The 12826-nt window shown below is 40.0% G+C and overlaps 1 protein-coding gene across 2 annotated transcripts; it reads right to left on the reverse strand.

Annotated features, from left to right (window-relative positions):
* Nucleotides 1-494: 494 nt before the first annotated feature.
* On the reverse strand, nt 495-7026 carry LOC124137531. Of its 2 annotated transcripts, XM_048398965.1 has the most exons (5): nt 6905-7026; nt 6254-6356; nt 5741-5833; nt 2681-2722; nt 495-585 (listed from the first exon to the last, which is right to left on the reverse strand). In XM_048398965.1, exons 2-5 carry the CDS (start codon nt 6333-6335, stop codon nt 509-511), a joined length of 294 nt encoding a protein of 97 aa, XP_048254922.1. In that variant the 5' UTR covers nt 6336-6356; nt 6905-7026; the 3' UTR covers nt 495-508. The 2 variants fall into 2 exon arrangements, with proteins under 2 accessions (XP_048254922.1, XP_048254921.1); XM_048398964.1 differs by lacking the exon at nt 6905-7026 and having other exon boundaries at nt 6254-6584.
* Between the last annotated feature and the right edge of the window lie 5800 nt (nt 7027-12826).

A 12826-nucleotide genomic window follows, 5' to 3' on the forward strand; every position in this document is an offset into this window, starting at 1 on the left:
CAAAAAAGCTTGTTTCATAAATACATTTCATATATTTTTTATTATATATGAAATCTTATTAATTTCATCTTCTAAATCTGTTGTCTAAAGATACAAAGGGAAATTTTCAAATACTCAATGCAGTATCATTTCTTCAGAATCGATAAGGGATGGTGCTTGTTGCCTTTACATGCTCGAAAATTGATTTCTGCTCAATATAAGCCACTATATTTGACAGTAAATATGACAATGTATTAGAATGTTTGACATTATTCAAAGATCTCGTGTCAGTAAGAGAAAATACACATTTCCACATCACTACTTACAATGTTTTCATAGTTGACATTTTCTCTTGCCCTTCTTCATTCCATGTTGCTAGATTTGACATTCAGTGGAAGTAGTTGTGTGGATAATATTACACATTTCTATGGTGACCACTATGTCAATAGCTGTCATTTCATATCATAATGTAAATAATCATCCTGATATTATCAACAAATAAATCAAATACATAATTGCTGAGTTTGTTTTATTTGATCAGTGACCTTGAAGAGTGACCTTCTTCCTGGTAATATGGACCTTGAACCATCTTTTTACCTTGTGCATCTGAAACATCAGAAGACTTTAGGTATCAGATAATATGGAAAAAGAAAACATAATTCAGCTACCTGAGTGGTAACTGAGACTGAATATATGTGTATGGTTATAATGAGTGAGTGGTTTAACACCACTTTGTACAGAATTTCAGGGGGTGGTCGGGTAGCCTAGTGGTTAAAGCGTTAGCTCGTTCGATTCCAAACATGGGTACAATGTGTGAAGCCCATTTCTGGTGTCCCCTGCCATGATATTGCTGGAATATTGCTAAAAGCAGCGTAAAACCATACTCACTCACTCACTCACAGAATTTCAGTCATACTACACTGTCAGCTTGATGTGGGAGCAAATCCTGAAGTGATGCAGGTCTTAGACATTGACCACTTTGGTTAAACCGACAAGCATGGGTATGGTGCTGACACACCCAGAAACAATCAGAATGATAAGGGATTAACACCCATGATCATTGTTTTCTGACTTGCGCAAGGTCTGCAACTCCGTGAAACAAATTGTGGCATGGCCGACAAATGGTCATCAAGTTCTGCCTGAATAACCCTGAATCTTAATCCGGCACAGAGCTGAGACCCGTGACGATCCGAGGTAGAATAGGTCTTCAGCAACCCATGTTAGAGGCAATCGGGTGGTCAGGCTCGCTGACTTGGTTGATGCATGTCTTTGTACCCCAATTGCGTGGATCGATGCTCATGATGTCAATCACTGGATTGTCTAGTCCAGACTTGATTATTTACAGACTGCCATCATATACCTGGAATATTGCTGAGTGTGGCGTTAAACAACAAACAAACAGGGCATAGAACTGAAAAAATACCATACATGTTGGCTAATATACAAATTACTCATTTTCAAGAGATATTAGAGTGGTTCGATGCACAAATGAACATACTGGTATGTTGTGTGAACCGATGCTCATGGAAGCATCACATATGCTCATCACATGTGACATCATAAATCCATTACCCGAGATGCACCATTTGTCTCGTCCAGGATTAGCATGTAAAGTTTGGAAATCATGTGCAGCATATCATGATAAGAGTAAGGACACTATGGTAACACTTAACTAATTGTTAGTTTTGTCATTTAGTGGTACACATTGGAAACATGTCTTCTTAATACGTATATGTTTCAATAGATCACAGTTTTTTTTGGCAAGTATATATTGTTTAACAACACACTTGGCAATATTCCAGATATATGACTGCAACCTGTAAAAATTCTAGTGTGGACCAGACAAACCAGAGATGGATATTATGAGCAACATCCTATGACGTAGAAGTACAACGACATACAATGAACAAAATTGTCTGACAACACAATTAATTCAGTCACCTCGTACAGCAAGCATAGGTTGCTGGGGGCCCATTGCCCACCTGTTTAAAAGATTAGATGAGACCATGTCATAGTTAATTCAGTTGATTTACCTGGTGCAGCTTGCATTACAAGAATGAAGTCTGTACAACGTCAAACAATGGCTACCTACCCTTGTTCACAGTAGACACCATTGGTATTTCCTTGACAGAAGCAGACACGCTTGCATCTGTTTAATGTCGCACTCAGCAATATTCCAGCTATATGACGGCGGTCTGTAAATAATCAAGTCTGGACCAGACAATCCAAGCATTTCAACTATTTCGATAGTAGATAAAAACGGTCTGCTGGTAAAGAAAACATCTTGAAATACAAGAAGCGGGCGTGTTGCCTAATGCTGCAGTGAGCAATATTCCAGCTATCCCCGCGGCTATAAATAGTCAAGTCTGGACCAGACAAACCAGCAAGTATGAGCAAAGGTACCTACCATCAGAGAACAATGACATGGTGTGCCAAGTCACTGAGTCTGCCTTTTACTTACTTTGTCCGAACCATGAAGATCGGGGTCTTCAGCAACCGATGCTTGTTATAAGAGGTGACTAACGGGAACGGCTAGCTGACTTGGTTGAAGCATGTCATCGTATCCCAATTACATGGATTGATACTCATATCACTCAATGGGTCGTCTTTTCCAGACTTGATTATTTACAGACCCGACATCATATAGCTGGCATATAGCTGAGTGCAGCGTAAACAAGAAACAAACAAACAAACAACTGACCTTGTCCAGGTTCCAGGGCCTGGTCATTACTGTTCTGACTCCCTGAAACAGCATAATTTAAAAGTATTGAACAAGACCCTTACATCTATGACAGACTATCTGAATTACATATTTGAATGATGAAAAGAGATCTCATAGTTATACTGGGAAGTTAATTTAAGTTTTCAAATACATCGGTGGGCACGGGTGGCCCAGTCGTCTAAGGCGCCACGATTCGCTGTGCAGAGTTGCGTTCCTTGGGTACACCTATGATTGTGGGTTCGAATCCCAGTTCGCCCCGATTATGTTTCTAGGTTTGTCAGCACCATACCTGTGCTCGTGGGTTTCACCGAAGTGGTAAACGTCTGAGACCTGCATCACTTCGGACTTTCCTCCCACATTAAGCTGACACGCCGCGATATAACTGGAATATTGTTAAAAGTGGCGTTAAACCCAACTCACTCACTCACTCAAATACATCGTCAATTCTTCACGAGTTTGTATACACTACGTTCCTCCATCACCACTGAATACATACGCTTTGCTTTGCAGTGTAGTTGCTATCTTCAACCCCCCATATAAAACTGTGGCCTGGTTCCAGAGAGAGGAAAACATTCAAGTACACAGACCAATGAGCATTCAGCTTACATCACACACACGACAGTAATTGAATCTCAGGACATTGTGTGCAACAGGTGCCCAGACTTGTGTTAGCTGCTTAACACAGTCACAATGTCAGGCAATGGGTTTGCACAAAGTCACAGTAGGTTTCATTTGTGGGGCGGAGTGGGTAAGCAGTGTGAAGTGCTGGCTACCAAGCATCAGGTGCTGAGATCCTTTCCTGCTTGTGACCAGGTTGTTATTCAGCCAATGGACCAACAATGTTTACACTTTACGGTGTTGTCACTACCCCCAGTGTACAGTACATTCACTCTTGCACTGAAAACAACCCACTCATCCATTTGATAGATGATCAGTTGGTTGGTTGGTTGTTGTTTAACGCCGCAATCAGCAGTATTCCAGCTATATGACGGTGGTCTGTAAATAATCGAGTCTGGACCAGACAATCCAGTGATTAATATCACGAGCATCGATCCACGCAATTGGGACCGATGCCATGCATCAACCAAGTCAGCGAGCCTGGCCACCCGATCCCGTTAGTCGCCTCTTACGACAAGCATAGTCACCTTTTAAGGCAAGCATGGGTTGCTGAAGACCTATTCTACCCCGGAATCTTCACGGGATGATCAGATGGTGGAGACATAAACACGTACATACACCAGAAACACCAGTGTCATAATTGTGTGGTGTCACCCTGGGCAAGTACCTTATTTCAAATGTGCCTCTGTGGATTTAAAAACCTTCTAGTGACTGTAGTCAGCATGGGTTGTATACTGGGATACATCCCAGGGAGTTGAGAATGAAAGGAAAGCATAAGTAGCCACTGACCGGGGAACAAATATAAACCGCATTTGAGCAGAGATGTCTGGATAAGTGCGTTATATAAATGTATAATATAATGATATACTTTGACTTCTGTGAGTAATGCATGACTCATTTCATCAGCTGACAAAACTAGACATGTCACCATGACACTGCATCTCGGTCCAATGTGTTCACAGGTGATGGAGGAATGTAGTGTTTACAAACCCATGAAGTAATGACGATGCTGATTTACTGTGACAGACAGTAATGTACCGTATTTGACGTAATAATCGCCCAGGGCGCTCTCAAAATTAGAAAGAGGGGGCTCTTATTAGAATATAATTTTGGTGAAAGAGTTGAAAGATCGTAAATTTGTGGTTTAGGCTGACAACCTGAAATGATACAAAAGAAAAGTCTGTGCGTATTAGACACGCCAGATATATTTTTCTGGAATTTAATTTCCCGTAATTAATTAAGGGTGCATATAACACACGAAGGGTGCTAATTGGGATTGTTCACTAGCCAATATATTAGCAAATATCGCCGTGGGCGCTTATTAGAGCGGGGCGCTTATTAGGTCGAATATGGTAGTTCAATGCCATATTACATGCCTCTTTGAGGTCGTGGGTTTGCTTTTATAGTACTTTGGACAGTATTATTGGAGCACTTTTAGAATTTTGTACAACTTTTCATGAAGGTAATCTCTGCTGTAGGTCACATGTCACTAAGACAAGCAGCCAGCTTTTCATAAACTTTCACAAACTGGCACTTTCTAAAAAATGCGCCTCCACAGGCTATATTCAATAAACAAACATTGAAAACTCTGAACATTGCTGGGCTTATTCAGCAACATTGCATGTAGAAATAATAGATCACTGCCAGGAGCTTATGCACACTTGAAGACCCCAGCAACCATGTTGCTAGACTGATGTCACAGAACATTGTTTCGACAGTGAACCTAGCAACACAATTACGTCATAGAGTATTGTCACGTCTTTGAAAAGTTTGTGGAACTGGAACCGTTCTACAAAGCGGTTGTAGTGCTATGACTGTTGAAATAAAGATCAGCTAAATCAGTGTGGGAGAAATCCCAAATGACACAGCTGGCAGCATCTTTTCCACTTTGGCATAATGATCACAATCCAATCAGCAGATCCTGGCATAGCTAAGGGAAGCAACTCTGGACAGGGAACAATGCACTTCAGACCACTGTCCCAGCAACAACAGCAAAGAATGGGTTATAAGGAACAATAGTGAGTGAGTATTGTTTTACGTCGCTTTTAGCAATATTCCAGCAATATCACGGCGAGGGACACCAGAAATGGGCTTCACACATTGTACCCATGTGGGGAATCAAACACCCAGGTTGTTTGGCGTGACAAGTGAACACTTTAACCACTAGGCTACCCCACCGCCCCCATTAGGAACAATAATTGTAACCAGATACGAGGTACATGTAGTGGTCCAGTGGTCTTAGTTGCCAATTGCTAGAATCTGTTGGTTGAATTTGAATTCAAGATTAATTCTTTTAATAATCATTGGTCTTTCAACACCACATCCCTGCTAGTGAGCTTTCCTCTAAACTGAACAACTGTCAAAGTGTTAGAATACAATAGCTTTGTAGATTTTATCATATGATCACGGTAAAGTTCAAACCTTGAGCCGGAACAGCCATGACAGTTGTCAACAAGACGGCAACCATAGTGAAACACGTTATTGTAACCATGGTAACCCTCAGAGTAGTCATGACTGAACAAAAAGCAAACAGTATTTTAGAAATACATGTATCTATATTATATAATTTTTTATATGAAGAAATGCAAACATTAACCTGATATTAAGCAACATGATATGACCAGAATAAATACACCACACATGAACTGGAAACAGTTTACAAAAATGCTAACATTCCTTTTTGTCACCGGAAATCTCATTATTGAATTAAGGTGGACAAAAATGTTATAAAATTACTGTGGAAATACAACCAAAGATTAAAAGGATCAAGAAAAAATATAAAGATACAAATACTCAAAATCCAAATCAACAAGATACAATTGGAAATTGTAATTCTGATTTTACAGACTTCAAAATAGACACTAAACTTGACAACAAAATTAGAATTCCGAACAAAGAATTGATTCCTAACCAGATCTCTCCCCTATTTCTTACCTGACGTCCTGCAGTGTAAAAGATCTGATGGACCCGGATCTCCAACTGACGATCCAGGTATGGTTGGCAGACTGACAGCCATGTACACACCTCCTCCCTGCTTCTGAGTGAAATGTTTGGTAATCTTCCTCATTAAATATACATTGCCGAGGCTGACACAGTTTCAGGGGGACTAAACTCAGGCATATATGCAGTCCAAATGCTAGCAGCTGTATTGAAACATTGCATTTAAGGAAAATTAAGCTGAAACCCTAGCTGTCTTTGTTAAGGCTACAGATTCTAAAACACCACTTAGAGATACTAGCAAGATTGATTCAAACCATTCAATAATGACAGTGTTTGTCTGCAAGCCATAATTTTATTATGTACACATATTTGTTGTTGTTGTGTAATGCCACACTATTCCAGTCATATGAGGGTGGTATGTGAATATTCAAGCCTGGAACAGACAATCCAGTGATTAATATAATGAGCATCGATCCATGCATTTGGGATCTATGACATGCATCAACCAAGTCGGCAAGCCTGACCCCCCGATCCTATTAGTCGCCTCTTATGACAAGTATGGTCGCCTGTTATGGCAAGCATGGGTTGCTGAAGACTCTGTTTGGGGTGTGATGAGACGCTATCAACCAAGTCCTTGAGTCTTACCTCCCAATCCAATTGGTTGCCTCTTATGACCAGCAAAGGTTACTGGGCACATATTCTAACCTGGAACACAGTACTATATATATCAGTCCAACAGCTGAGGATGGCCCTACTTACACAGACAATGTCTCACTTTCACGCATGGCTCCATAATTTCGGGCTGGGACGAGTCCAAATTTACTATCCGGGTAGACACTGCAGGTCCTAAGAGATTGGTACAAAACGTCTAATTGTGAAGAGTTTGACCATATCCCTGGCAAAATGTATATAGATGTACAATTGTACACATATAAAACGATCTGGTTATGCATACACTGTTGACGAAAGTTTTAACTTTATTCAAACATATAAAATTCAGAAGTAATGGGTGCATAGTCAGAAAGAAATGTGAACATTAGTGACTTGTAGTGTAAGCATGGAGTCCTACATAGTTTTTGTCATAAAGTAATACATCACGTGACTAAACAAGGGTCCCGGTAGTCCTGTGGGTATCCGGGTCCTACGCAGTACCCACCTAACTCGAGTACCTGAATTACCCATCCCAGCCCTGCTATAATTAAATCTATAGTAAAATTCAACTGCTTGTTCATTTGTAAGAGGGACCTATCACTGGATCTTTTTGGATGAAGGCTGATGTACCACTTTAACTTGTTGCTCTGTAGTCCTTCTCGTACTGTTAGCATTTTGTAATTCAAAACAATTAAATAACAAATATTTGAATAAACCACATATTAAGTAGGGCCTATACTTTCTTATTCTTTGACAAATTCTATTCAAGTGATGCTATAGAATATCCTTTTACATTGTAGAGAATCTGTGAAGATCCGGGGTAGAATAGGTCTTCAGCAACCCATGCTTGCCATAAAAGGTGACTATGCTTGTCGTAAGAGGCGACTTATGGGATCGGGTGGTCAGGCTCGCTGACTTGGTTGATGCATGTCATCAATCCCAATTGTGTGGATCGAAGCTCATGATGTCAATCACTGAAATGTCTGGTCCAGATTTGTTTATTTACAGACCACCTTCATATAGCTGGAATATTGCTGAGTGTGGCATTAAACAACAAACAAACAAATACATTGTAGAGTGGCTGTACATCGCTTAATGGAAGGGAGATAACTCTGTAGCATCTACAACTCATGTAGTCCTCCATTTCAGTTATTCAATCTCAATTTTTACTATCTATAAGTAGAGAGCATGGGTACCCATACTTTAACCCAGACTTCTGACAATCATAGCACAACAGCAACTGTGTGGAATGGGGTCCATCAATACCTACAAGCACTTTTGAAATGCAATGAAAAACATAAACATGTGCAATATTGTTTTTTCTCCACACTTACATGTAATAACAGGTAAGCTTTAAAAAAATCTCTTTTTAATAAATTTCATTTCATAGTACAAGTAACTTCAGCATCACTCTAAGCAACCACGGATTGAAATATTGACAGCATTTACATTCTAAAATAACAAACATAATGAGAAACGTTAGAAAATGGATGTTTATATTGCCAGTGATGATGTATGAACAAAATTAAAGTTATGAAGAAGACAAATGTCTGCTGATAGATCTGGAAGGCAGTTCCACTTGATCTGAGTTGATATAATCTCTGAACCCTGATGACCCATGAAGATCCGGGGTAGAATAGGTCTTCAGCAACCCATGCTTGCCGTAAAAGGAGACTATGCTTGTCGTAAAAGGCGACTAATGGGATCGGGTGGTCAGGCTCGCTGACTTGGTTGATGCACTTCATCAATCCCAATTGCATGGATTGATGCTCATGATATCAATCACTAGATTGTCTGGTCCAGACTCGATTATTTACAGACCCCCGTCATATAGCTGGAATATTGCTGAGTGCGGCGTTAAACAATAAACCAACCTGAACCCTGATGCAGTACACAAGCAATGATATATACAGTGACATAATCAACACTGAATGTAGAACTGGATTTTAAGCACATTGACTGAAGGCCTACAAACATTTACCAGATCCTGCTGCAGCTGCCACATGATAATTGAAAAAGGAGTGAGTTGGATTTAACGTCGCTTTTAACAGCAGTCCAGTTATATATCGGCGTGTCAGCTTAATGTGGGAGGAAAGCCCGAAGTGATGCAGGTCTCAGATGTTTACCACTTCGGTGAAACCCACGAGCATGGGTATGGTGCAGACAAACCTAGAAACATAATCTGGATGAACCAGGATTCGAACCCAGAATCATAGGTAGCTGGCGTGCCCAAGGGACGCAACTCTGCACAGCGAATCGCAGCCCCTTAGACGACTGGGCCACCTGTGCCCCCGATTGAAAAAGGAAGACGTACAAGGTGATGTGGGTCGAAATGGGGTTGACATCACGTCCAAGATTATTGCAATTATATAGCTACGTACATTGCAATTATATAGCTACGTGCATGCACGTTTGTGTGTGTGTGGCTGCTTGTACTAACCTGAACTGATGCCGTTTTATAGTGCTGGCAAACTGAGATACCATTCCGCAGTTTAACATGAATACCCCTCTCAGTCTACTGACTCCGAGCCGACCAGTCCTTGTTTAAGCCCCTTAATGCTGAGCGTCAGACAGGGTAAAACCAAGTAACATCTTTTAACGTCTTTTGGTATCACGCGGCCGGGGATCGAACCCCAGACCTTCTGCTCTCTAGGTGGATGCTCTACCACTGGACCACAGAGGCAGTCTAGACGTACAAGGGAAGATGAAGAACAACTGTGTCCCTACTGCAGCCAATTTGGACAAAGTTGTAAAGCAGGTTGGCATTTTGGCTAAAAAATGTCAATTTTTCATATACTTGGAACGTTTGTATACATTCGCATATAATGTGGCAGGCTTGTTCAACTAATCAAACTTTGGTTTATAGCTGTTCTTGCTTACATGCAATAAATATCCTTTACAAGTCCTTCTGAAGAATGACAGCACTGGATTTAATGATGTTGGAAATGATATCATATTTTACTCATTTGCAAAGCATATACTTAATTAAGAATAGTTCATTAGGTTAGAACATTATAATGACAACCCATCAGTGGTAAATTTCATAAACCTTCGCAATCTTTTTGCTATGAATCTCACTCTATCTCAAACTATCTCACAGTCACTCCAATAATAACTTATATCACAAACCATCTTCCCGAGGCAAGCGTCTACTAGCCTATATCAAAGCCTAGTTTCTACCCTTGCCACATCAAGGCCACTTTTCGTGGCATAACTCTGGTGCCACCTCGCGTAGATCATGAGTTGTGCCCCTTGTAATGAAAATGCGATATCCAATCAGATCGTTGTTCTTATCTCGTATAGCTTCACAAAGATGGCGACTACCATAGGCGACAACCTAGTCGATCAGATAATGAAAACATTTTCGCGATTTCATCCCCAACACAAAAACATAGGCAATCGTTGGGGGGTTTAGAAGATGAAAAAGACATATTCGTGTCAACAAAGACAGGCAGCGGTATATCACTTTCATACGAACGTGTACCAGTCGTGGATGTTGATTTTGTGAAACGTTCTCTGATTGGACTATCGATATGTGCGATAGTCCAATCATATTTAACACAGGAAAGTGGGCTTGATGAAGCAAGGGTGGAAACAAAGGCTAGTGATACAAAGGCTAGTGATACAAAGGCTAGTGATACAAAGGCTAGTGGACACTCTTGCCATGGGAATATCTGACACAGTTCATTGTTAAAAATGTTACTTGAACTGTTTCCTATACGTTCCATATCTTATAATATTATGTTCTACAGGCTCGTGGCCCTAAAACTCTGAATTGATCTTTGACACACACCTGTCATGACTGTTGTTTTATGCCATATAGCAATATTCCAGCTGTATCACAGAGGCATATGAATAGCATACATAATAAATAATAGCATTTGAACAAGTCAACGGTTTTGTTTGTTTGTTGTTTAACGCAATATTCAAGCGATATGATGGCGGTCTGTAAATAAGCGAGTGAGGACCAGACAATCCAGTGATATTATGAGCATCGATCTACGCAATTGGGAAACGAAGACATGCATCAACCAAGTCGGCAAGCCTGACCACCCGATCCCGTTTGTCACCTCTTATGACAAGCATAGACCCTGTTACGGCAAGCATGTGTTGCTGAAGACCTTTTCTAACCAGGATTGTCATGAGTCACAAGTCAGTGGTCACCAGCAACGATCCTCCACACACCCACCCTAAGCTTTGTCATCTGTAACAGTTCATATACTGGTACATCGCAGAACATCCTCAACACAAGCCTTCCTCTGTTACCAAGGGTCTCTTATATTTCGTTTCTGAAGACGAACATCTTGAGCGAGTGAGTGAGTTGGGTATTAACGCCACTTTCAATAGTATTACAGTTATATCATGGAGTGTCAGTTTAATGTGGAAGGAAAGCTTGAAGTGAAGCAGGTCTCAGACTTTGTCAAAACCCATGAGCACAGGTATGGTGCACATAAACCTAGAAACATAATCGAGAGAACCAGGATTTGAACCCACAATCATAGGTTTCTGGCGTGTCCAATGGATGCAATTCTGAACAGCAATTGTAGCACCTTAGACGACTAGGCCATCCGTGCCCGATATAGCAGGAATATTGCTGAACAAACAACAAACACAAATATACGTGTATTGGTACATACTTTTCATCAATAATAGTCCTTAATTAAACAATGTCAATATATTTACAGATCCATGATCATTAGTGTAACATGGCTCAACCACCCTCTAATACAACCTCAAACACATCAACCAACATCAGCCATAAATCCCTGTGAAGTCTCACTCTCTCTTTGTCAGCATCCATCTTTACCCAATATCATCCACTCTGCTTATTCCGTGACCTACATAATACCTCAGGCAACAATGGAGTAGCATATTGTCATGATGTCACTGTTGTAAAAATGCTGACAGATCACGCCATGTATACCTTGTAAACTTATTCACTTATGTGTGTAAATTTACGTTTGTGTGTAAACATACAATTTTCAGACGGGCACCTGTTTGTTTTGGTAAATCATCGTCAACAGTCATTTTTCAAAATAAGGTAATTTTTTATCAATGAAATATTCATGATCACAAATAATGATGAATATATTGAATCTGTGATATGGACATGAGGATACTAATATCCAAAGCATGATAGAGGAAGGAGTGCACACCATGAAGTTCTGGGGCCCAATCCACAGAGCCATCGAAGCACTTACCGTAACTCAAATGCTTTACCAAAGAGTTACGACTGTTGTAGCGCTACGAATGCTTTTTAGATTGTGCCCCAGGCTGGTAAATATACAATATGATTATATTGCGAATGATTTTCAAAGCAGTTGTTCCCTTTCTACAAGACTTCCCTATCAAGTCCCATCTCAGTCATTCAACAACACATTCCTCTCATCCTTGGTATCACATATATTCTTAATACAATATTAACACTATTCTTTATATATATAGTCATTATTGTCATGAGCAAAATGGCACTGCTTACAAAGAATATAAATGTTTCAATCTGTACACAATGAGAATTAATATAACTTGACAAGCACACTGTTCATATTGGAATGGATAACATCACAACTCATCTGACGATACACACAGAAATTCAGTCATCCTATCTAAGACCATATTACGTCAAAAATCTATAAAAACACACGTAAATTGTCCTTAACAACTGAATCTTCATCTTGCTGCAACATTTGCAGTGATTATATATTGCTAAGATCATGTATTGTATCTATTTGTATCTGAATCTGTATCGGTATCTTGTAAACAAAAAATAATTGCAATGTTGATTTTTAAGGATTACCAAACAAAGGCATTTTCAAGGTCTTATTACGATTAATCTTTTTCAAAGCAAGGCATCCAAACGGAAGGCCTTTTCAAAGATGTGTTTAAAAGTTACCCTTTTTATACTGACACGCCATA

The sequence above is a fragment of the Haliotis rufescens genome, unplaced genomic scaffold (genome assembly GCF_023055435.1).
Source record: "Haliotis rufescens isolate VD_foot unplaced genomic scaffold, xgHalRufe1.0.p SCAF_19, whole genome shotgun sequence".
NCBI classification, from domain to species: domain Eukaryota; kingdom Metazoa; phylum Mollusca; class Gastropoda; order Lepetellida; family Haliotidae; genus Haliotis; species Haliotis rufescens.